The sequence below is a fragment of the Amblyomma mixtum genome, unplaced genomic scaffold, assembly GCF_055824585.1.
Source record: "Amblyomma mixtum isolate Tamu unplaced genomic scaffold, ASM5582458v1 scaffold_29, whole genome shotgun sequence".
In the NCBI taxonomy this organism is placed as follows: Eukaryota; Metazoa; Arthropoda; class Arachnida; order Ixodida; family Ixodidae; genus Amblyomma; species Amblyomma mixtum.
The window spans coordinates 466,840-489,093 of record NW_028317726.1 but is presented as its reverse complement, the minus strand read 5'-3'; the positions used below and the strand labels follow the sequence as shown (position 1 = coordinate 489,093).

Sequence of the window (22,254 nt, the reverse complement as noted above, 5' to 3'; positions counted from 1 at the left end):
AGAGGTCAACCAAGATGAATGATCAAGTGCATTTCATCTTTAGAGTACGCAACTGCGGCTTAGGACTGTGACTCAGTAACCCTCGATAACATGTCGAAAGCCATACGGAATAATGCAGCACGATTCGTATGAAACACCAGATTAACACTAACATCACCGCCTTAAAGAACACGATCAAGTGGGAGACGCGTATACGGTCCACCGTACCATGCCTAAAATATCTTTACCGTAAAATCACACGATCACAATCATACTCCAATCGACCGCTTCATTTTCATAGAGGCTCTTACTTCCATATCTCAAAGAGGTGACCACAGTATAAAATTAAGTGAAATTGCTGTCCGAACAATTCCCCGTACCATCAGAGAAAGAAACAGACTTCGGCAGAATCTATAGTGTTGAGCAGAGACAAGCAATTCGCGAGTGAGTTAAGACAGAATTGTGCCAACCCATAATCAGCGCGCCGCTGTGTGTAATGTAGTGAGATGTGTGTTTCTTGTATGTGTCTCATTCCGCAATGATTTCTTCCAAGCCTCTGACAGCGCCACTCCATCCTGGTGTCGCAAAGTGAACGAGGCTCACAAACGCCACATTTTCTACCCTTTCATGACACAGCGTGGATCATCGTGGTTGGTAAAAGAATTTCCATGCACTACATCCGGATGGGTTTCCATTAGTAATGTTCTTGACAGCATATAGAAAACTAGTCATAAGTGTAAATACCTTGACTTTTCAAACATCGAATTTTCTTCATTTTTAGTGATTCGCCCCTAATGTGTAAGTAACCGTTGCAACATTTACAACAACAAAAAAATGGAGACGACCGAAACAGGTGCCCTTCCAGCTGCATAGTCCCTATTCAGTACAACCAATTCCCCATCTTCTCATAACCATTAAAACTACATTTCATCCGCAAAACTGATTGCAGTATACCTACCCCCGCCAATATACATCGCTGACACCTCTCCGCCTTGAACGCACCCACCAAGCAACCCACTGTGAGTAGCATGTGTAGGTGGCTGCAGTACCCACTACAAGTTTATAAACCAGCGGAGCGGGTAACTCGGAACGGGGCCCCACTAGTACCACTGAATCGAACTTATAATTTCACAACTACAGTGCTGCCCCCTCACATGAGCGGCCTCCGAGATGGGTAGCCAAGTGGCAGGATCATGGTTAGGAAAGTGGCAGGATCATGGTTACAGAATGCAGCGCGAAAAGACAAGGACAAACGAAGAAGTGGATTGGATACCGCCAGTCCTGTCCGCTTCTCCGTTTGTCCTGGTCTTTTCGCGCTGCATTCTTTAACCATGATCACTGACCAACCAGCCCAAACAGCCACTTTAGTTCATAAGTGGCAGTAGCATGGCGACTAGCCATCAAGGAATGCCTGCTGCGGGTTGCGTTGTCGACAGCCGGGTCAAGCGGTCGATGCCACAGCTCCCCAGTGGATGCAATGGCTTGCCGATCTACAGCGAGACGAAGCTGCCAAACCTGCTCAGGCAAAGCTCACTCCATTAACTTGCACAACTAACAGTCGGTAAAACGATGGTGGCGCGTAAATGCCCGGCCCGGTGACCCCCGGGCAGACGGTTCCCAAAGCGCTCCCGACCGCCTACATGAACTGCAAATGCACAGTACCGAGCATCAAATTCGGCCCTACCCACGGAAAGCCAGTCGTCGCCGTCAGTACCGCTCTAACAACTCCCAGGCCCGTGGACTCTAGGACAAATAGGAGCGCACCCTTGAGGACCTTTTGTTCTTTTCTTAAAATAAAGTTGTTCCTCCTCCCCGCCCCACTCCTCTTCTGATACTTATATTAGTATATCTCATTTATACTAATATAACTACTGCATCACCGTATGCTGTACCTTTTTTTTAATTCCCCGCTTAGAGTAGTCTATGTCTCTCAAGTCATCTCACCATTTTTCCACATTTATCGGATACTTCCAATTACTTCTTCGTATTAGTTTTATTAATATTATCTTTGCCGTTTTTAATTTTGCCATGCTTGTCTGTTTCTTTAACCGTATTATTTAATAGAACAGCTCTCCCCCCATGTTCCGGAGGAAACGTACCCACAAGGGTCCAACCCCTGTCAACCTCCCAATCATTTCTGAATAAGTGGGGGTTGGGGGAGGGGGGGGGGGGCTCGATTTTTTCAGTATACCAAGGGAGACTCCAATGCAGAACGAACAAGGTACCAATCCTCTCAAACCACAATTTTGGAAATCCGTAAGGACAAAGCACTGGGGTTGGAGGCTACGGATAGTGCCATGGGTTGTGTTCCACATGGTCGGCGCCTAAAACTCTAACGAATTATGGTCGCTAAATGTTTTGTTACACCCATCCGTATTCATTAATAAGGCACCTCCATTGATGTTCACTTACGTACCGCCGACACTTTTGTGCCATTCTGATTTGTACTCGGTTCGTTTTGTTCTTGTTTTGTTTTTTGTTTCCCTATGTGCACATGCCTCATTATTTCCATACTTTTGTATGAGAACGATACCATTATGAATGCATGCTACATGCTGTGGGATACTCTGATTCTGCAGTCAAGTCATTCTAGGGTGCATCGACCTCTTTCAAGTCATTTTTCTGGCTTGTTGTCGGCGCAGCCAACATCCGTAACATGTTGAATATATGAATCGAATTAACAGCTCCTTGTGCATGAGGTTTTAAAGCGCATATCGAGGCGCTGTTATCGAGCGTTCCCGCGGTGGTCGTAATAGTCATTTTCCCTTGTGTTAGTCCAGCAGCATCCCCATATATCTACGAGGTCTGTTAGAAAAGTATCCGACTTTATTTTTTTTTTGCGAACACCTGATGGATATGAAACAAGCGCGCTTACAGCAGCCGATCTTGAATCCTCGTGCGCATGCATGAATGTTTTCCCGCCTGCCGATAGCGTCAGTCACTGGGAAGCAGCGTTTGAGTGAGGCAGTGCGCAGTGCTCTCGTCGGTTTTTTGTTACAAGGAAAATGGCGGAGCGGGAGGAGCAGCGCTACTACCTCAAATTTTGCCAGAAACCTGGCGATAGCCAAGTGGAAACCATTCGAACTGTTCAGACGGCTTTCCGTGATGATGCTATGAGCAGCACACAGATTAAGCAGTGGTGCAACTGGTTTAAAGACGGCCGCACATCCGTGGAGAGAGAGCCACGCTCCGGTCGGCCATCAACATGCCGAAATGACCAGGTAATTGCCGAAGTGAACGCTGTGGTGATGCGGGACTGTTGTGTGACTATCCGAGAAATTGCGGGAGAGGTGGACATCAGCAATTTTTCTGCACATTCTATTATCACCGAAGATTTTGCCGTGGAGAGAGTGGCAGCGAAATTCGTGCCGAAGCTGCTGACAGTGGAGAAAAAGCAGCTTCGTGTTGAAGTCTCACAGGCGATACTGGATTCCACAAACAGTTACCCTGACTTCACCGACGCCGTAATCTCTAGTGACGAGTCTTGGGTGTACGGGTACGACCCGGAAACCAAATCACAGTCGTCACAGAGGACGCATTCCATGTCACCAAGACCAAACAAGTGTCGCCAAGTGCTCAGCAATGTCAAAGTGATGCTGACTGCTTTTTTGACTCCCTCTGTGTGGCACACCACGAGTACGCACCCCACAGGGTCACAGAATGACTAAAGAGTACTACAGAGATGTCTTCCATCGCCTACGTGGTGCTTTGCGGCGCAAGAGACCGGAATTGAGGTCAACAAGAAATTGGCGCATCCCTCGCGGCATTGCTCCTGCACATTCCTCGCATTTGATTCAAACTTTTCTGGCGAAAAACCAGACTCCTGTAGTTCAACAGGCTCCTTACTCTCCTGATATGTCCCCCTACGACTTCTGGCTGTTTCCTAAAATCAAGAGGCCATTGAAAGGAGCGCGATTTCAGAAAAGAAAGGACATTATGGCTGCAACGACAGCAGAGCTAAATTCCGTTCCGAAAAGGGCATTTTCGGAATACTTCCAACAATGGCAGCACCGCTGGGAGATGTATATGGAGCCCCAAGGAGACTGCTTTGAAGGTTATTAGGTTTCTAACGCTCCAGTTGTCGTGTTCGTCGACCAAGCGACGCCAGGCCGCGCCAACAGCCCTTGCCTCCTCCGCGCATACTCGCCGCCCGCTTCCAAGAAACAAGCGCGGGCCGGCCGCTCCCACAAAAGCAGGCATGCGTCTGTCTCCCCCGACGACATCTGATCCCCACAGCCCCGTCGACTGACGCATTCCACAGCAACGGAAGTACTTCTTGTACACTCGCTCTCTCTCTCCCTCTCCCTCTACGGTAATAAACCCCCAGTCTACACCCAGCAACTGCCTTGAGAGGTTCCTCGCATGCGGGGCTCCCGCGCCCCGAACTAACACAACCATTAACACTGGCGACGAGAAGTAGGATCTAGAACGCACGCAGTTCGAAGTGTCACCGATGGCTACTGGAGGACTACACGGTGGCATCGAGCCTTTTAACGGCAAGAATTGGTCATCGTGGATACAGCGCCTCGCCTTCTACTTCGTGGCAAATGACGTCTCCAACGAAGCAAAGAAGCGCGCGCTCCTCCTGACGCTATGCGGAGCCGACACCTTCGACACTGCCTGCGCGCTGGTCGCACCGAAGACTCCTGCAGAAGTCAGCTATGAAGATCTGGTCACACTTCTCCAGAAGCACTTCGATCCCAGACCATCTGAGCTGTACAGCCGGTACGTTTTTCAGCGACGTGACCAGCTGCCGGAGGAGTCGATCAGCAGCTACGTCGCAGCCCTCAGAGGTTTGACAGCCGATTGCAACTTTGGGGTGCTAACGACAACGTCTGCAACATCGACGCCTCCGACAGAAAGCGATACAGCCGTCGTAACGAACCCCACCATGCTGCCCCAGGACGTCATGCTTCGCGACAGGTTCGCGTGCGGGATCCGCGACGAGCACCTGCAACAGAGACTGTTCGCGGAGAAAGATTTGACGTTCCAACGTGCTTTGGACCTAGCTCTGTCATCAGAAAGTGCGTCAAGGCAGCAGCGAGGACTCAAGGGAGCGACGAGCTCCGCAGAAGTGCACAAGACTTCTCAACCCACAAAGGAATGCAAGAACGCACCGCAGCAACGGCGTTGCTACCGATGTGACGGCTGGCACGAGGCTGCTACCTGCAAGTTCAGGACAGCTCAATGCCGCTTTTGTTCCAAGAAGGGTCACATCGAGAACGCTTGCATCACTCGGAAGAAGAAAAGCAAGGGAGACAAGTCTAACACCAGGCAAGGAACGCACAGTGTGAGCGCTCAGTCCGCGAGCAACGACACTACGCACAGCGATCCATGCTACGAGCTTCACGCAGTAAGTGGGCGAAAACCCTGCCCCAAATACCTTGTTGTCGTTGAAGTCGAGGGAAGGCACCTAACGTTCGAAGTCGACACGGGTGCATCATGTTCTCTGATCAGCGAGGCTGTTTACCACCAAACATGGCCAACGAACGCCCCGAAGCTTTCGAGAGAACCCCTTGACCTACGCACTTGGTCGGGAGAGGAACTTCGCACCCTCGGATCAGCACAAGTTCGTGTGCGATTTAAATCAAAGGAATGTGTGCTACCCCTGCTGGTGATGAAAGGAACTGGCTGCAACTTGCTAGGACGTGACTGGTTTTCGGCGCTGCACATCTGCGTGCAGGGAATTAACCAGGTAGCTGAGCCAAGTGAAAAGCTCCGGGAGGTTCTCGCACGCCATCCTGATGTATTCAAACAAGACATCGACAGCTACGTGGGACCTTTGGTTCATTTGGACTTGGAAGAAGGCGCAAAGCCAAAGTTCTGTAAGGCACGTCCAGTACCTCTAGCCTACCAAGAGCCAATGGAGGAAGAGCTCGACCGTCTGCAAAAGCAAGGCATCTAAAGAAACTGTTCATTCTAGCTTTTTCTGACTTGTAATCTGGCAACCTATGTAAGATATACTCGCTCGATAAGGAGCAGCCTTACGGCAATAAACACGAGTCGTTGCTTATAACTCGAAACAATGGTGTCGTCATTTGTGCGCGTCTCTAAGTTTACACAAATTTATGGTGCCGAAACGCGGGACTAAAGAATCTGCAACGATCCGTAAACAGCAAGGCCATCAACTCTCGGCGGGACAACGAATTCTGGGCCATCACCGCAACGACCCTTGGAGGTGAAACCACCTTGGGCTGAAGGTTCCAGGAACGAGGCCTAGGAAAGCCACGCCCGACGCTCTAAAACGAGGCCTGGAGACGCCACACCTGAAGCCAAGCTTGGCGCTACGACGACGACCGACACTACAACGAGGCTGAAATGGAACGGCTGAAGAAGAAACGAGGAGCTTTGAGATCCCAGGTGACAAAACTGATTTCCGAAGTGGATTCATCTTTAGAGGCGCATGCTGACGAAAAGGCTCTGAACATACTGTCAGCGAGGCTTAGCGCCCTTCAAATACAGCTCAACGAGGTGGACGCTGCTATCGAGCCACTTGTGCCTGATGAAGAAGCCGAGGAAAACTTCACGCGTACAATCGCGTACAACGACAGAATCGTCACCTACGCTGCAAAACTCAGCCAACATGCCGAAGCTAAGCGAGCGAACGCCAGTCCAGGACCGGATGCTACACAGGCGCCTCGCGACGGTAACCGGAGCGCTGCCGGCTCAAAGGTGAGGTTGCCGAAACTCGAGCTGCAACGATTCAGCGGCGCCGCCACGGAGTGGCAGCCCTTCTGGGAGCAGTACCAGCAAGCGATTCACAGCAACGATGCCCTTTCCAACGGCGAGAAGTTCTTATATTTGCAGTCAGCGCTCATTGGGAGGGCTGCATCAGCGGTGGCCGGGATTCAGACTACAGGAGCCAATTACAACACTGACATCGAGCTCCTGAAGGAGCGCTTCGGACGCACAGATGTGCTAATCCAGGAGCACCTCACCCAACTGCTAGACCTCCCGACGGTACGAAGCGGGCAGGAGGTAAGGGACCTACGTCGACTCTATGACCACATGCAGCGCAACATAGCCGCTCTCACGGCGCTTGGCGTCAAAACAGACAGCTACGGCGCAATGCTTGCCTCCGCGTTGCTAAGAGTGCTGACAAGTGACCTTGTAATGAATTATCACAAGCGTTGTTCAGCAGAAAAGCAGAAGGATATCCTTTGCATTGCAAGTCTGCAAGAATTTCTAAAAGAGGAAGTTGAGAGCAGGGAGAAGGCGGTGCAGGTTGGTCATCGGGAAAGCAAGAACGTTAATGCAAAACCACGATTCGATAATGAAAAGTCCAGAGTTTCAAAGATTTCAGCGGCATCGCTCTTTTCCGACAGTGATCTGAAGCGGAATGAGCCCTGTGCATTTTGTGCCGCCAAAGAACACGTGACCAAAGAGTGCCAGACCTCGCTTTCTCTCGAAGAAAAGAAAAGGGCATTGCGTCAGGCAGGCCGATGCTTTCGCTGTTCTCTCAAAGGGCACACGTCGAAACAATGTCGCAACAAAGGAGTGAAGTGCAAGATATGCGGCAAAAGGCATTTAACTCAAATGTGTGATCCTGCGTGGAAACCAGTTAACAGCTCAGCAACCGAACTGCATTCAGCTACAGGCAAGAAGAGCGACAAGGCTCCCACTGTGCTGCTCCAAACTGCCCAAGTATGGGCAGAGGGACCGCAACGAAGCACTTTAACTCGTCTCCTGTTTGACGGGGGTAGCCAGAGGAGTTTTGTGACCGAAGAGCTCTCGCACCAACTCCAGTTAGAGGTTGTGGGAGAAGAAGACATCACCATTTACCCCTTTGGAGGAGCCGGAAACGCTATTAAGCACAAACGGAAGCGTGTCCGCGTTTGGCTGAGAAGTCAGTACAACCGAAAGCAACACTCTATCGAAGCTTTAGAGATACCCGAGATCTGCTCTGACCAGCTGACTCTTCCCGAAAAGGTCATCGAAGGAGTTCAAGCAGAGATAAATGAGCTTGCAGATGTAACCGTACCACCAGGTCATCTGACGAGAAAAGGCATCGGCATTCTTATTGGTTCTGATTATTATTGGACTCTCGCGTCTGGCCACGTGCGAAAACTGCAAGATTCATTAATGGCACTGAAGACGGAATTCGGCTGGACATTGCAAGGTCCTATTCCTTTCAGTAGTTCCTCCGCTAGCTGTTCATCCGTGGCTGTGCTGCGGGCCAGCATGAGTGACGAGGCGCAGTGCCTTTCAGCTGACCTTAAAGAGACCCTGAAAAGCTCTTTGCCAAGGTTAGCAAAAGCCCACGAGAGATCGGTATTCCATCACTTGTCGCCGCACCGCAAAAATTGTTAAGCGAACTCCATCAACACCGAAGATATCACCGATTAAAAATGATGTTCCTCCTCTCCCCCACATACCACCCTCAACTCATACACGCGGGGCTCGCTCCGAAAAAAAAAAAGAAAAGACGGGCCGATGCTCCGCCCATGCATACGTCAAGCAATGGCGCTCTGCTTGTTTACTTCCGGTGGTCGTAGACACATGTGCGAAAGTGAGTGCGATTCACTGCGGTGCGCTGTTGCGAACGGCGTCGCAACGTCCGATCGCATCTCATCGCCTGCGTGCAACTTGCTAGCTGTCAACGACGAGCCGCGCGCGGCAGACGCAACGACGGGAAGCGGGAGCCAAAGCGAGCGCGGAGAGCGGCAGCGTCGTGATGACGTACAGCGCGCTCCTCAGGGCGCTCGGGGCCGAGCCACGCCGGGCCGGCCTGCCAGCCTTGATGCCGGCCGCCGGCGAGTGAAAAACGCGCTAGTATTGCTTGTTCACGTTTATAGCAAGCCCTGGGATAGATGCATGTCAAAAATGCATCGCTTCTGACGGTCGTTGGCCAATACGGAGCTGATCGTAAAAGTGATGAATGAGATACTAGCAAATTTCATCCCATAGCCGCTTTGGTGCTGCTGCGGCGCTTCGCCTGCCGCCTGCTAGCTCCGTTGCTGAAGGCGTCGTGGAAATCGAATATATATTCTGTTATGGGACGAGTTCGCAGTAAAGCGATGTGAAGAGTAGGCATTTCGATATAGCGCAAGCGACTTCCGAAGCGCCGTCAGCCGCGACTTCGATGCGAAACCATTAGGCCTAGCGACGACTAGGGCAGCCTGGGACCAGCGCGCAGTTCGTCACCCGGCGTTGCCGCAGTCGGTGTCGTTGCCGAAAGATCCACTTTTGAACAGACATGTTGTCGTTGCTCGAATCTAGGAAGCATCATCTCTGGTAGAATGGCTGTTTTGTATTTCCTTGTGCGAACGTCAAGTACTACGCCGAGCATGCCGGCCGGCCGACCGGCCTGGATCAGGTCTGCCGGCGTCATAAAAAATGAGCTAAAGAGTGTTCTTGACGTAAATAATAAACCCTAGGCCGAGAAATGTGAAAAATGTGTCATTTTTGAGGATCGCTGACCAATACTGAGCTGCTGGTAAAGGTAACAACTGTGATACGAGCAAATTTCTGGCCACAACCGCCTTGGAGCTGCCGCTGGCCTGACGTTGGGGTCCGGCTCGTCTGGCGCCCGCTCGCTTCGCGGCTGAAGGCGTCGCGGAAAGTGACCATACTATTACTTTACTGTGAGATGATGCTTTTGACTGTAAAGCGATGTGTAGAGTAAGCCTTTTATTATAGCTCAGGCGACTTCCGAAGCGCCGGCCGCTGCGGCTTGACGCGAAACGAGCTACAGGCCTAGCGACGACCACGGCAGCCAGGCAGCAGCAGAGCTCGTCGCTCGGAGAGCCCGCGAGCGGTGCCGTTGCCGAAAGCTCCCAACATAAGCAGGCATGCTTTGTCGCTGCTCGAGTATAGCTGGCAGTCTTTCTGATGAAGATCGGTGCGGCACGCCGTCCAAGTTTTCGCACATGTGTCTCCTGATTGCTGCTCGAACGGCATGGATCCGGAGCTCGAAGCGCGGCTGCGTGCAGCCACCGCTGAGATGGGCTTCGAGCCTTTCAGTACACGCCATACCGAGACCCACAGGGCGACGACAGCAGCGATATATATAATTCTAGTACACTATAGCAGCGACTCGTCTGCGCAGCTAGGAAATTCGCAAAGGCGGGCGCCAAGATTCGACGAGAACACATGCTTTTGTGAGCAGACGGATTTCCTTCTTTACCGGAAGTACCACTTTAATTTCAAGAAATGCGCTGGATTCTTACCTCTGTATACGTGTGTTTTAAAAAATAATAAGCAATCAGTAAAATAGTATTTCAAGGAGCATCAGTGCTCAGTTTCAAATGAAATATTGCAAAAATTGCGCGTGACGTCAATGGGCAGAGCCAATGAGAAGGGTCGCCCAGTCCATGGCCAAGGCTGCCCAGTTTACGTCAAGTGGTAGGGGCGGGTAAAAACGCGCGGTGAGGTGTCGCCCTAATCGGCTGTGAGCGGCAAGTTTGAAAAATTGTTTGTAAATTATTGGTTCCACGCGCAGCTTTCTGAATCAGACAAGAATACTCGCAGAGACCACCTCTACAGATTTGTTGCAATAAAATATGATTGAAGAAACCATTTCAGGGTCCCTTTAAGTCGTTTTGGGAGCTTGAGAGCATGGGCATTGTTGAGCCTGTTGCCGAACAAAACGAAGACAACGACATCATCAAAGAATTTGCCTCATCTGTCAAGCTTGTTGACAGGCGCTACGAAGTCGTCTTACCGTGGAAGCAGGTTAAACTCAACCTAGGCGATAACAAGGCATTTGCAGAGAAGCGTTTGTACAACTTGACCAAGAAGCTAAGGAGGGACGAGGAAATTATGCACGAATATGATGCTGCGATAGGTCAGTACCTCCATCAAGGTTTTGCCGAACGACTCCCAGCAGAGGAACGGCACAGCTCCCTCTCTAAGCTTGTTCGTGTTGTTGCATGGATGCAGCGATTCTTGCACAACTCAAGGAACCCTCACCAGAAACGTAGTGGATATCTGACCACGGAAGAAGTCGCCCAAGCACAGACTTGTCTCATAAGTCAGGTGCAGCGAGAGGCCTTCGGCGAGGAGCTGCAGTGCGTACGTCGCGCATCACGCTTGCCCTGCAGCTCTCCGTTGCGGGATCTGAAACCTTACTGCGATGAGGACGGAGTGCTAAGAGTTGGGGGACGTTTGAGTAATGCTGGCCTCTCCTACAACATTACGCATCCAATAATCCTGCCTGCCGGTCATCATTTCACCGAACTTTTAATAATCGCCAACCATCGCCGCCTTCTAAATGCAGGCGCACTTGAGACTCTAACAGAGCTGAGGGAGCAGTTTTGGATAGTTCGGGGAAGACAGATGGTGAAAAGGATCTTGAAGAAATGCTTGATTTGCAAACGTTTCAACAGCCGCCCTGCCACGGAGCCAGTTGCCCCTTTACCTCGTGACAGGGTAACCCAAGCTCCACCATTCGAGGTGACAGGCATTGATTTCGCCGGGCCGTTGAACACAAGGGATCAAGGCAACAAGAAGTCATACATCGCCATCTTCACATGTGCAGTTACCCGCGCAGTGCACCTAGAACTCGTGACTGCCATGTCTACGCCCAGTTTTCTGATGGCATTCAAGAGGTTCGTTTCCAGAAGAGGAGTCTGCCGAGTGATATTTTCGGACAATGCTAAGACGTTTCAGCGCGCTTCGAGAGACCTGAAACGGCTGTGGACAACGCTGCGTGGCACAGAGATCCGAAGTTATTTCTTAGACCACCAGATAAAATGGAAGTTTATCGTTGAGAGAGCCGCCTGGTGGGGCGGATTCTGGGAGCGAATGGTTCGTTCTGTGAAGACTTCTCTGAAGAAGGTTTTAGGCAACAGCTTCTGCACTTTCGAGGAGCTCGCTACAGTCTTGACCGAAATCGAGGCCGTGATCAATTCAAGACCCCTAACCTACGTATCCGCAGAAGCTCACGAGCCGGAGCCACTCACTCCATCCCATTTTCTCGTGGGAAAGCGTTTAACGTCCTTGCCCCCGGGCTGTAGCACAGAGTCAACGACTTCAACACCGGGTCAACTAACTCGTCGCTGGCGATATCATCAAAGTTTAGCTGATCACTTCTGGCGCAGGTGGCAGAAAGAGTACCTCACAGGTCTTCGCTCCGCTCATTTTGCTGTGCCAAGCTCATCTAGTGCCTTGAAGAAAGGAACTCTTGTGCTAGTTCACCAGCCTCATCTGCCAAGGCAGCTGTGGAAAACCGGAGAAGTGGTTGATGTGCTCGTCGGACGGGATGGGTACACTAGAGCGTGCATGGTGCGCCTACCTGGTGGGACCATCCTAAGAAGACCGATCCAGTTGCTGTACCCCATGGAGACTACCCACGAATGATCTGAAGCTCATTCCGGGGGGAGTATAAAGAAACTGTTCATTCTAGCTTTTTCTGACTTGTAATCTGGCAACCTATGTAACATATACTCGCTCGATAAGGAGCAGCCTTACGGCAATAAACACGAGTCGTTGCTTATAACTCGAAACAATGGTGTCGTCATTTGTGCGCGTCTATAAGTTTACACAGCATCCTGGAGCCGACGCAACATGCCGTGATGGCCACACCTTTAGTGTGGGTGCGCAAAAGGGACGGCACATTTCGCGTTTGCGGCGACTACAGGAGCACGGTAAACGCAGTGGTCAAGAAGACGGCGTACCCGCTACCGACAACCGCGGAGGTATTCGCAAAGTTGCGGGGTGGCACCATCTTCTCAACGCTTGACCTCTACCAGGCCTATCAACAGCTCAAGGTCGACGACGAGACAGCCGCATTGCTCACCGTCAACACCACCAAGGGATTGTTCAGGGTGAACCGGCTGCCTTTCGGAATATCTGCTGCGCCAGCCGTCTTCCAGCGTATGATGGAGACAACACTAGCAGGAATTCCAGGGGTGAGTGTTTACCTTGACGATATCATTGTCAGTGGGACAGACACTACAGAGCATGCGCAACGTCTGGACCAAGTCCTGTCGAGGATAAGCGAGAAAGGGTTGCGCCTCAAGCAAGAGAAATGCCGCTTCGGCATAAGCTCAGTCGAGTTCTTGGGACACAAGATTGACGCTAAGGGTGTCCACACGACCGAGGAAAAGGTCCAGGCAATCCTTCACGCGCCGAAACCGACTGACAAGACCTCTCTGCAGGCCTTCCTAGGGCTCCTAGCATTCTATGATCGGTTTTTGAAGAACAGAGCTACGGTTGCCGCAGATCTATACAAGCTCCTTGAGAAGAACAGGCCCTGGGCGTGGGAGAAAAAGCACCAGACTGCGTTCGATGCGCTTAAGAGGTTGATACGATCTTCAACAGTGCTTGCGCATTATGACGAGACAAAGCCTCTCCTTCTGTCCGTGGATGCGTCACCATATGGCGTCGGCGCAATTCTCGCTCAGAAAGATGCGTCCGGCAGAGAGGCTCCCATTGCTTTCGCGTCGAGAACTTTGGGAAGCGCGGAGAAAAACTACTCCCAGCTGGACAAGGAGGGTCTCGCGGTGGTTTATGGCGTGAGCCACTTTCACCAGTATATCGCTGGCCGGCACGTGACCGTATTAACGGATCACCAACCGCTCCTGGGCATCATGGGAGAAAAGAAACAGTTACCTCAGGTGCTCTCACCTAGGATGACCCGATGGTGTTTAAAGCTAGCCACGTACGACTACGATTTGGTGTACAGGCCTGGACGCCTGCACCAAAATGCTGACGCACTCAGCAGGCTGCCACTGCCCGCCCAGGTAGATGAACCATGCCCACCTGGAGATGTGCTCATGCTGGCTTCCACGCCAAGCTTCGAATTGTCCCCACGTCAACTCGCGGAAATGACCCAGGAAGACCCGTTACTATCCCGCGTAGTGAGAGCTGTCGCTATTGGAGAGCTGCACAGGTTGCCAAAACAGGAATTTTCGGCGTTCACTAAGCTTGGACCTGAGCTTTCACTACAAGAAGGTTGCCTTCTCAGAGGTATCAGACTGGTCGTTCCGGCGAAAGCGAGGAAAAACGTGCTCGGCGCGGCACACACTGGTCACAGGGGCATAGTTGCTATGAAGGCATGCGCTCGAAGCTATTTCTGGTGGCCCGGTGTCGACAAAGACATCGAGAACCTGGTCAAAAGGTGTTCGGCTTGCTGCCAGCATCAAAGAGCGCCACCCAAGGCACCACCTCCCGATTGGAAGCGCGCGACAGCACCATGGCACACAATCCACGCTGACTTCGCGGGCCCCGTGGAAGGAAGGATGCTGCTAATTGTTGTCGACGCGTACAGCAAATGGCTCGAAGTGCGCTGCATGCGAAACATACAGTCATCGACTTTGATCGAGGAACTACGAAACCTGTTCGCGACGTTCGGCCTTCCCGAAAGGCTGGTAACAGACAACGGCCCGTCCTTTGTTTCTACGGAAATGGAAAATTTCCTAAAGAAGAACGGGGTGACGCACATTACGAGTGCGCCCTATCATCCAGCCACTAATGGGCAAGCCGAAAGAATGGTTTTCGAGACGAAGCAGGCTTTGGCCAAGGACCAGTCTGGAACATTCGCGTGCAGACTGGCTCGATTTCTGCTCAAGCAGCACACAACGATTTCAGCGACGACGGGCAGAACGCCAGCCGCACTCATGTTCGGTCGCGAGCTCACAACGGCACTCACACGCATTCAGCCACGACCTGCTGAGGAAGCGACCTCTGAGCACAGCGTGGCTAATTCGCCGAGAGGAGTGCACGTAGGACAACCGGTCTTTATCCGCAACTTCACAGGAAGCCCTGCTTGGATTGAAGGAACCGTATTAAAGAGGCTCGGACATCGATCTTGGCTAATCAAGTCTAAAAGCGGAACGGTTCGTCGGCACCTGGATCACATTAAGCCAGGTGCAGCAGCCTACCCGACGGATGATCCGCCGCCAGACCATCGGACGAACGGACCAGCAGCAAGCGAACAATACACTGTGCCGGCTCCGTACGTGATCCCGCTGCCAGCGGAAACTTCGGCGGCCAGTCTGGACGACCGTGCGACGCAACCTTGCGGAGACCAACCCAACGGGTCCACGCAACAGCAAGCGCTACGACCCCAGCGTGAACGGCGCCCGCCCGACCGATACGGTGACCACAACTAAGGAGGAAGGGATGTCGTGTTCGTCGACCAAGCGACGCCAGGCCGCGCCAACAGCCCTTGCCTCCTCCGCGCATACTCGCCGCCCGCTTCCAAGAAACAAGCGCGGGCCGGCCGCTCCCACAAAAGCAGGCATGCGTCTGTCTCCCCCGACGACATCTGATCCCCACAGCCCCGTCGACTGACGCATTCCACAGCAGCGGAAGTGCTTCTTGTACACTCGCTCTCTCTCTCTCCCTCTCCCTCTACGGTAATAAACCCCCAGTCTACACCCAGCAACTGCCTTGAGAGGTTCCTCGCATGCGGGGCTCCCGCGCCCCGAACTAACACAACCATTAACACCAGTTATGCCAGTTTTTTTTCTTCGGCCAAAGGTCGGATACTTTTCTAACAGACCTCGTATATAGGGTGCTGGGACGGTGGTGCCACCTAAGCCTCTTTCTTTGTGCTGTGTATTTTCATCTTTGGATGCTATAGAAAGGATGCATATACCTCGGTGTTAGGTGCACCTTGTTGGGCTGTCGATTTCTCAGTGACATATTCGTTCTTGTGTCTACTGTTAATGGCAGACTAACATGGAACCTCAGTAAGGCGTAACACACGGAACAGGCTTACTCCTGCTTGCTAAACATCATCCCTCAGGAGAAGGAGAGGTATGCAACGCTGCCAACAACCTCTTACGCTTCATACCTTCATTCCCACAGGAAGGCTAGACAGGTACAGGGTCAGTCACACTTAGCGTGAACACGGCTCCGCGTGGCTGCGCACATGCCAAGCACAGTTTGACCAAGCCTGTAGTAAACTCGTGCAAAGCAGCAGATGACACGAAGCCCCACGTGAAGGTCGCCCTTCTCGTTCTCCACTATACATTGGTTCATGAACGGGCTAGATGCAATGGCACTCCGCAGGCAAGTGGCCACGCGGAGCCGTGTTCCCTCTAAGTGTGATTGACCCTACACCCAATACCTCATGAATCGCTCACCCAGGAGCAAGAATATATTATCCGCATATTACGAACTGATCTGCGCACAACAGCCCGGTTACACCATTAGAACCCTACGCTTTAGAGCCCAGAGAATCCACATTGTGCAGCAAAAGCCACATAAATCCACGCAGTGTGAGCATTCCAATTCGACACCACCTTCAAGCTTAATGCAAACACCTCAGAGGAGCAGTGTTAGACCGTTCTGCTAAGCGAGGACCCTGACCTGAAATGCGGACAGGTCCAACGACCCCGCGTTCCAGCACGCACCGCTGGGCTGCTACACTAGTCGTCAAACACAAAGTTACAAAAATATTTCATGGTAAATAAGCACGTGTTCGCTCAATCAGTCTCTACCCACCATATCTAGCAACGGCTACCCTCCGCCACCAAGTTGGACCATCGCCATCGCTAGGACAAGGCCAACACAACTGATGGCTTCCAGATAAAGACGACTGGCAATAGCCTCAGTACGCTGCGTTGATGTCCCCTGTAACGATCCTAACTGGGTTAAACTATTTTTATTACACTTGAATTCCAGTTACAAATAGGTTGTCCTTCAATCGCAAATAATCCCCTCAGCAGCGAAACCGTTCCAGTGGTGGTTGTTGGGCTCGTCAGTACACACCCCCTTTTTCTTACTTTGCAAGGAAATTTTTATTTGAAGCACTTCCTCATCACTTATCATGCCATCGGTCTAAGACCAACAAGGGGTTCAGATGTGGAACACCTTCTACAGACATGGCACAACTTCAGGATTTGGCGTGGTTGCGCGCAATCTCCACATTTCGCCTTTTCTCATCAACACAGGGCGTGATACAAGGAAGAAAAGTTGTGGAAGCCGCTGGTGGGGCGTCACGATAATGAAAACATTTTTTTCGTATCTAAAACTTGTGGTTGGTCCCGCTATTCCTGTAGCCCATTGGATGTTGCAGCCGCTCTTGATCTTGCGGCTATCTGTACGCGTGTCTTAATGCTTCGAGTAAACAGTTGGAAGTGGACAATGCATCCGTCGCCTCGACTCTCTCTCTCGTCAGTGTTGCGCATTTTTTAGATTAACCGCCACGCTGCACACGGCGAGAAGTTTCCGCAGAGACTTACTTCAGATAAGGTTTGGTCAAGTCAGTCCACTATTGATAACCCAGCTCATTCACTCCGACAGAGTATTCGCAAGAAAGCCAGTTTGACTGCCGAAAGCAACCAGATTGACAATGCATCGACTTCGGGAATTGCGTCAAGCAATGGCCCCTGCATTCAATAATACAGGCTTTCCCTCCTAGCTTGCATGCTAGAGACCTAGGCGGCGGAATTATGCGACATGCTGCTGACGTTGGGAGCGCATGCAATAATTCTACGTCCCCGTAAATTGCCTAGATTGATGATTCGGATGACATTCTCTGGTAACAAACATAGTCACATGGAGCAGGACGAGATGAATAAGGGAATGTAATAGTGTATTCCAACCCCGTATACGCACCCTGAATTTCGACGACGCACGCCGTGTAAGGTGCTCTCAATAATTCGCACCAGGGACACCTTTAACAGATTAACTATCAGCGCTGTAATCTTGTCTGTTGCAAAACATTACGATACAGCCCATCGCGAGGGATGGCGAAGAAACTTACACGCATATCCTTCGCGCAAAAACGTATATGATTCCAGCCGCATAGCATACGCCCCGACTGCATCAAAATGCATGCATAGCGCGGGCTCTTTCGCACAATAATGCAAGACACACCAAAGAAAATAAACTGCAACCTAAATGAACTTTTTAATGTTTCATTGTCAGGACTGATTCCAAGAACAAACAACCAGAAAGAACATCAAAGCAGGAGCTCAGTATGCTACAAAAATGGAAAAGCCTGCACGCCCATGCTTGCCTCGCGCAGCGAATTAACCAAATGGAATGGGTCAAGAATAAGCGCTCTTGGGTAAATACGAGGCAGCGGTGCACCAGAGAACGCTGTTTTAGTTCACGTCACAAAAAAAGGAAAACCGACTTATGATTCAAATTCGAGCCGGAGGTGGAGTTTGTTGTTTTCGATCAAGCCACCTTTGTTCAACTCGTCAACCTTTATCGAACGGACAGTGGAACCTACAAACACAACTTCTTTACTAAACTCTGGAAGGGGACGTTTATCGAGTGGAAAAAGTGATTCTCTTAATGTTAGTTGTTTTGTGGAGTCGCAAGGGTTGATGAAAACTAGCTTAACCTTCTTGTCCATGGGCCACTTAATGAACTTATCGAACAAGCCTTCGATTATGTATACACGAAGCCAAACAAGCCCACTGTCAAAGCATAGCCTCGGAACCACCAGGTATCCATAGTGGTAGCTAGGCTGGCCACCGTTGCCTGTGAAGTATTCCAAACGATCACACGATTTCGTGCAAAATCCATTCCTGTCATATATGGTCCATTCGTACGGGACGGATCTGCTTAGGACGTCGCTACTGATCTTGAGAGACGCTACGGCCAGCAGTTCCAGGGCTTTCTCCTCATCCTCTACCAACGGCGCCTGCTTTTTAGCTGCTGACACCACCGAAAGTGAAGATCCGGTATCTGGCAGTGTGCGGTCTTCACAAAACGCTTTTACGACCCTGTTCTCCAAACTCTGCACGTTCCGCTCACACCTCTCGCTGTTCTCTTTCACGGTCCGCTGAATGTCAGCCAGCGCGTTTCTGACCTCTGCAGTGACTTCGCGTCGGTGTTCAGCTAATCCTGCCTCCGCTTGTGTCTCCAGATCCGAAATCCTGTTTTCCAGGGCGGCTGTCACTGCGTCGGCTATACTGGTGCACTGGGCCGCCACATTCCCAGTCCCCAGCTCCGAAATCCTGTTTTCCAGGGCGGCTGTCACTGCGTCGGCTATACTGGTGCACTGGGCCGCCACGTTCCCAGTCCCCAGCTCCGAAATCCTGTTTTCCAGGGCGGCTGTCACTGCGTCGGCTATACTGGTGCACTGGGCCGCCACGTTCCCATTGGTCTCGGGGAGTAGACGGTCCTCAAATGAATCCATCTTCATGCGCAGGGCAGCATTTTGTTCCAATATTTTTTCTAGCGTTCCTCTAACTTCCATAACGGCGTTGGAAAAGTTATCCTCTGGTGCTTGCTCGCGTACGCGCGGCGGTTCACAGCCACACTCCCGATGCTTCGTAATGTCTCGGTGTAGGAGTCTCTCGCTGCATCTGGGGCAGCTCACGACGTGGAACTGGCAGTCATTGGCGAAGTGCCCCAACATGGCGGAGGCGACGTCCTACGCGTCGCAACCATGCTCGGCATTCCAGCAGCGTACCTTGCGGCCGAGGATATTGTCCCTGCCGAAGGTCGACCACGCCACGTCTTCCTCCTGGAAGGGCTCTTTGTCCAGTGGGCACTGGTCGCGTTTTTCACCGACGCTGTCGTAACAGGACTGGCAGAGGAGGTGAAGACAGGGTAACATGGCTGCCGATGAAGGAACTAGACCGCAGACACTGCACACTCTATTTGACGGGAACGGGTTCACGAAACACGTCGGCCGCCTGTCGAGGCCGGTGCCGAAACCGAACACTGTCTGCGCGCTTGCGGGCGCCATGGCTCGAGGCAGGCAGTCAAGTGCTCTCACATGCAGCGATCTCGCCCACAGTCGACTGATGCTGCAGTCTGCGTGCGCGGCTGTTATCACATTTTCCGCCGTCCTTATCGAAGCAGAGCAGGGCCGCAGAAACAGGAAACACCCGAGCGCGAATCTTCGTTCCCGGCACCCAACGGATAGGCGGAATTCCAACGCGTCTGCAGTTTGTTTTCCATAAATCAAGGAAATTATACCTACCCTGTTCACCTGATAAGAAAGGCGACGTTCTTCGATAGACCGTTTTTATCTCACTCGGGCGACTCGGGGGTCGGAACAGCTACGAAAGTAAAATTCGTTTCGTCAGCCTGTCTTAAAAACGACCACGGAATGGCTAGGGACATCTGGTACGCACTGCGAAAATCAGAAAATGGCGCGCAAATGGGAATGGGAAATGCTTCCAGGAGAAAAATACTCTTACCTAAGGCACCGCAGTGGAAGGAGGCGCTTGTGGGTGTAAACTGCGCGGACAACAGAGTAAGCCTGGCAGGCTGTTAGATCTCTGCATATCCTTTCTTTTTTTTTAGTGGAAAAGCATTGTCGTCCTCCTAACATCGAAAATGCCGGTGTGTGGTTTAGCCTCTAAGGTTATTTACGTGATGCTGAAAGTTGGGAGAAATAAACGCTTCAGTGTTTGGTAGTGGCTATTTTTGTTTGAGGGGGTGGGGGTCATTGATGACAATGGTAATGCTAAGGCAATTACGGCTCATGGTGTTCGTGGCAAAGGCCTTTAGGTAAACTGCACTCAGGGTGAAGGCCTTCCCTCTAAAGGCCTATAGTCAAGGCCTTTTGGTAAAATGCCGTTAGGTCAAATGCTCTTGACCCTGCACGGTGGCTGAGAGGTTAAAGCGCTCGTCTACCAAGCCGGAGTACTCGGGGCCGAACCCGACCGCGGCGGCCGCGTTTCGATGGAGGCGAAACGCAATAGGTGCCCGTGTGTTGTGCGATGTCAGTACACGTTAAAGATCCCCAGGTGGTCGAAATTATTCCGGAGCCCTCCACAATGGCACCTCTTTCTTTCTTTCTTCTTTCACTCCCTCCTTTATCGTTCCCCTTACGGCTAGGTTCGATTGCCCACCGAGGTAAGTGAGACAATTACTGCGTCATTTCCTTTCCTCAGAAACCAAAAAAATGCTTTTAGTTCAAAGGCCTTATGGTTAAAGCCATTTGTGTAAAGGTCTTTAAGTCAACAGATGCTTTCGCATTCACAGCACATAAGAACCTCAAGTGCCCGTCTTAACCTTTTTGTCTTGAAAGCGAGAGCTGGGAAGTACAGGGAACGTTTACGAAATGCGACTTCATTAAATTGTAGTTATGCCTGTGCGCGACACTCGAATCGAATTTAAAAATGCTGGTCTGAATAGATGGCTGTGTAGCATTAGTTTACTGACTTTTCCAGGTGGAGGCCTGCACGGTCCAAGGCTTCGATTCAGCAGGGGGTCATTAGAGTGCCACCATACTGAATTCTTCTGATCAACGCTGTAGAGTAAATTGTGTCTTCTGCATATTACCTCTTGCTCGACGGTACACACCCTTTTTAAGTGTGAAGACACTATTCCGATGGGTAAACCCCGAGAAAGATCTTGCGGTGTGATTGTGCCACGCGAAACGAATGCACCAAAACAAGTGAAATAAATATCGGCGACTGGGATTCGAACCCGTGGTGGCGCAAACCGATCAACTTCGCTGGCCACTGCGCAAGAGCACCAGGCTATCGGTGTAGCCGAGCACACCTCGTGTTGAACTGCAACGCATCCTCGTGTTGTGCATTGCACATCGTTTTCTTCCCCAATTGATACTACTATAAAACTAATGTTCCCGCTTTTCTTCTGACCCAATCGATAGTTTGTGCATTAATTCGCAGCAACAGGACGCTCATACCTTCAGCCACAACGGCGCACCCTAGAAAGCCGCATACACACTTTTTCAATTTTTTTTCTCCTCTTTCTGTCTATCCAGTTGGCGCCACTAACTTTTATCCCGGCGTCACCTTACAGCGTGCATGGAGAATATTAAACTCAGCCACGGTGTCGTTTATTGATGCATCGCTTATGTATAGATGCCTTTTCTATCTTGATGCAAATGGCTCCTAACAAGAGCCTCGCATTTGCCTTCTTTCTTTTGCCAAGCATCTTCGCCGTGTTAACTCGTGGCTCCCTTCGACGCGTGATAACATGCGCGGTCGAATGCTTGCATTCATTTTGTTTACTTCCAAAGGTACAGCGTCAAGGGTCCCCGTTAAGCGGAAAAGGTGGCGTCAACTTCTGTGCGTCCGGCGTTGTTGAGTCGCGAAACTCCGGATTGGTCGACAAGGCCCGACGTCACACGTGGAGCGGTGGAATTGGAAACTGATTAAAACAGTACATCAATTGTCATTTAGTTGTCGCGACAGGAGTCAAGCCTTATTACGACGTGCAAATATATATTTAAATATATATTTAAATATATATTTCAATATATATTTCAGCAGCCATGACACTGCTGCTACGGATCCGTACTTACAAATGACGCTTGTACAGGTGCTGCTGCTGCTTACCCTGGGTCAGCTACCGAGCCGACCCTGTTGCCTGGATGGACCGAGAATGGAGGTCTGGGAGAGCGGCGCTGCAGCCTACTTTACAGAGCCGTCTGACACT

The 22,254-nt window shown here is 51.2% G+C and overlaps 2 protein-coding genes across 2 annotated transcripts; one reads left to right on the top strand and one right to left on the bottom strand.

Annotated features, from left to right (window-relative positions):
- Positions 1-4,432: 4,432 nt before the first annotated feature.
- On the top strand, positions 4,433-14,596 carry LOC149324494 (uncharacterized). The gene is made up of 5 exons (XM_089565509.1): positions 4,433-5,003; positions 6,257-6,957; positions 10,504-10,765; positions 12,511-12,830; positions 14,471-14,596. The coding sequence occupies exons 1-5, from the start codon at positions 4,433-4,435 to the stop codon at positions 14,594-14,596; spliced, it is 1,980 nt and encodes a 659-aa protein (XP_089421635.1).
- A 3,166-nt stretch (positions 14,597-17,762) lies between these two features.
- LOC149324493 (uncharacterized) lies at positions 17,763-19,617 on the bottom strand. The gene has a single exon (XM_089565520.1). It carries the CDS (start codon positions 19,247-19,249, stop codon positions 18,014-18,016), a length of 1,236 nt encoding a protein of 411 aa, XP_089421646.1. The 5' UTR covers positions 19,250-19,617; the 3' UTR covers positions 17,763-18,013.
- Between the last annotated feature and the right edge of the window lie 2,637 nt (positions 19,618-22,254).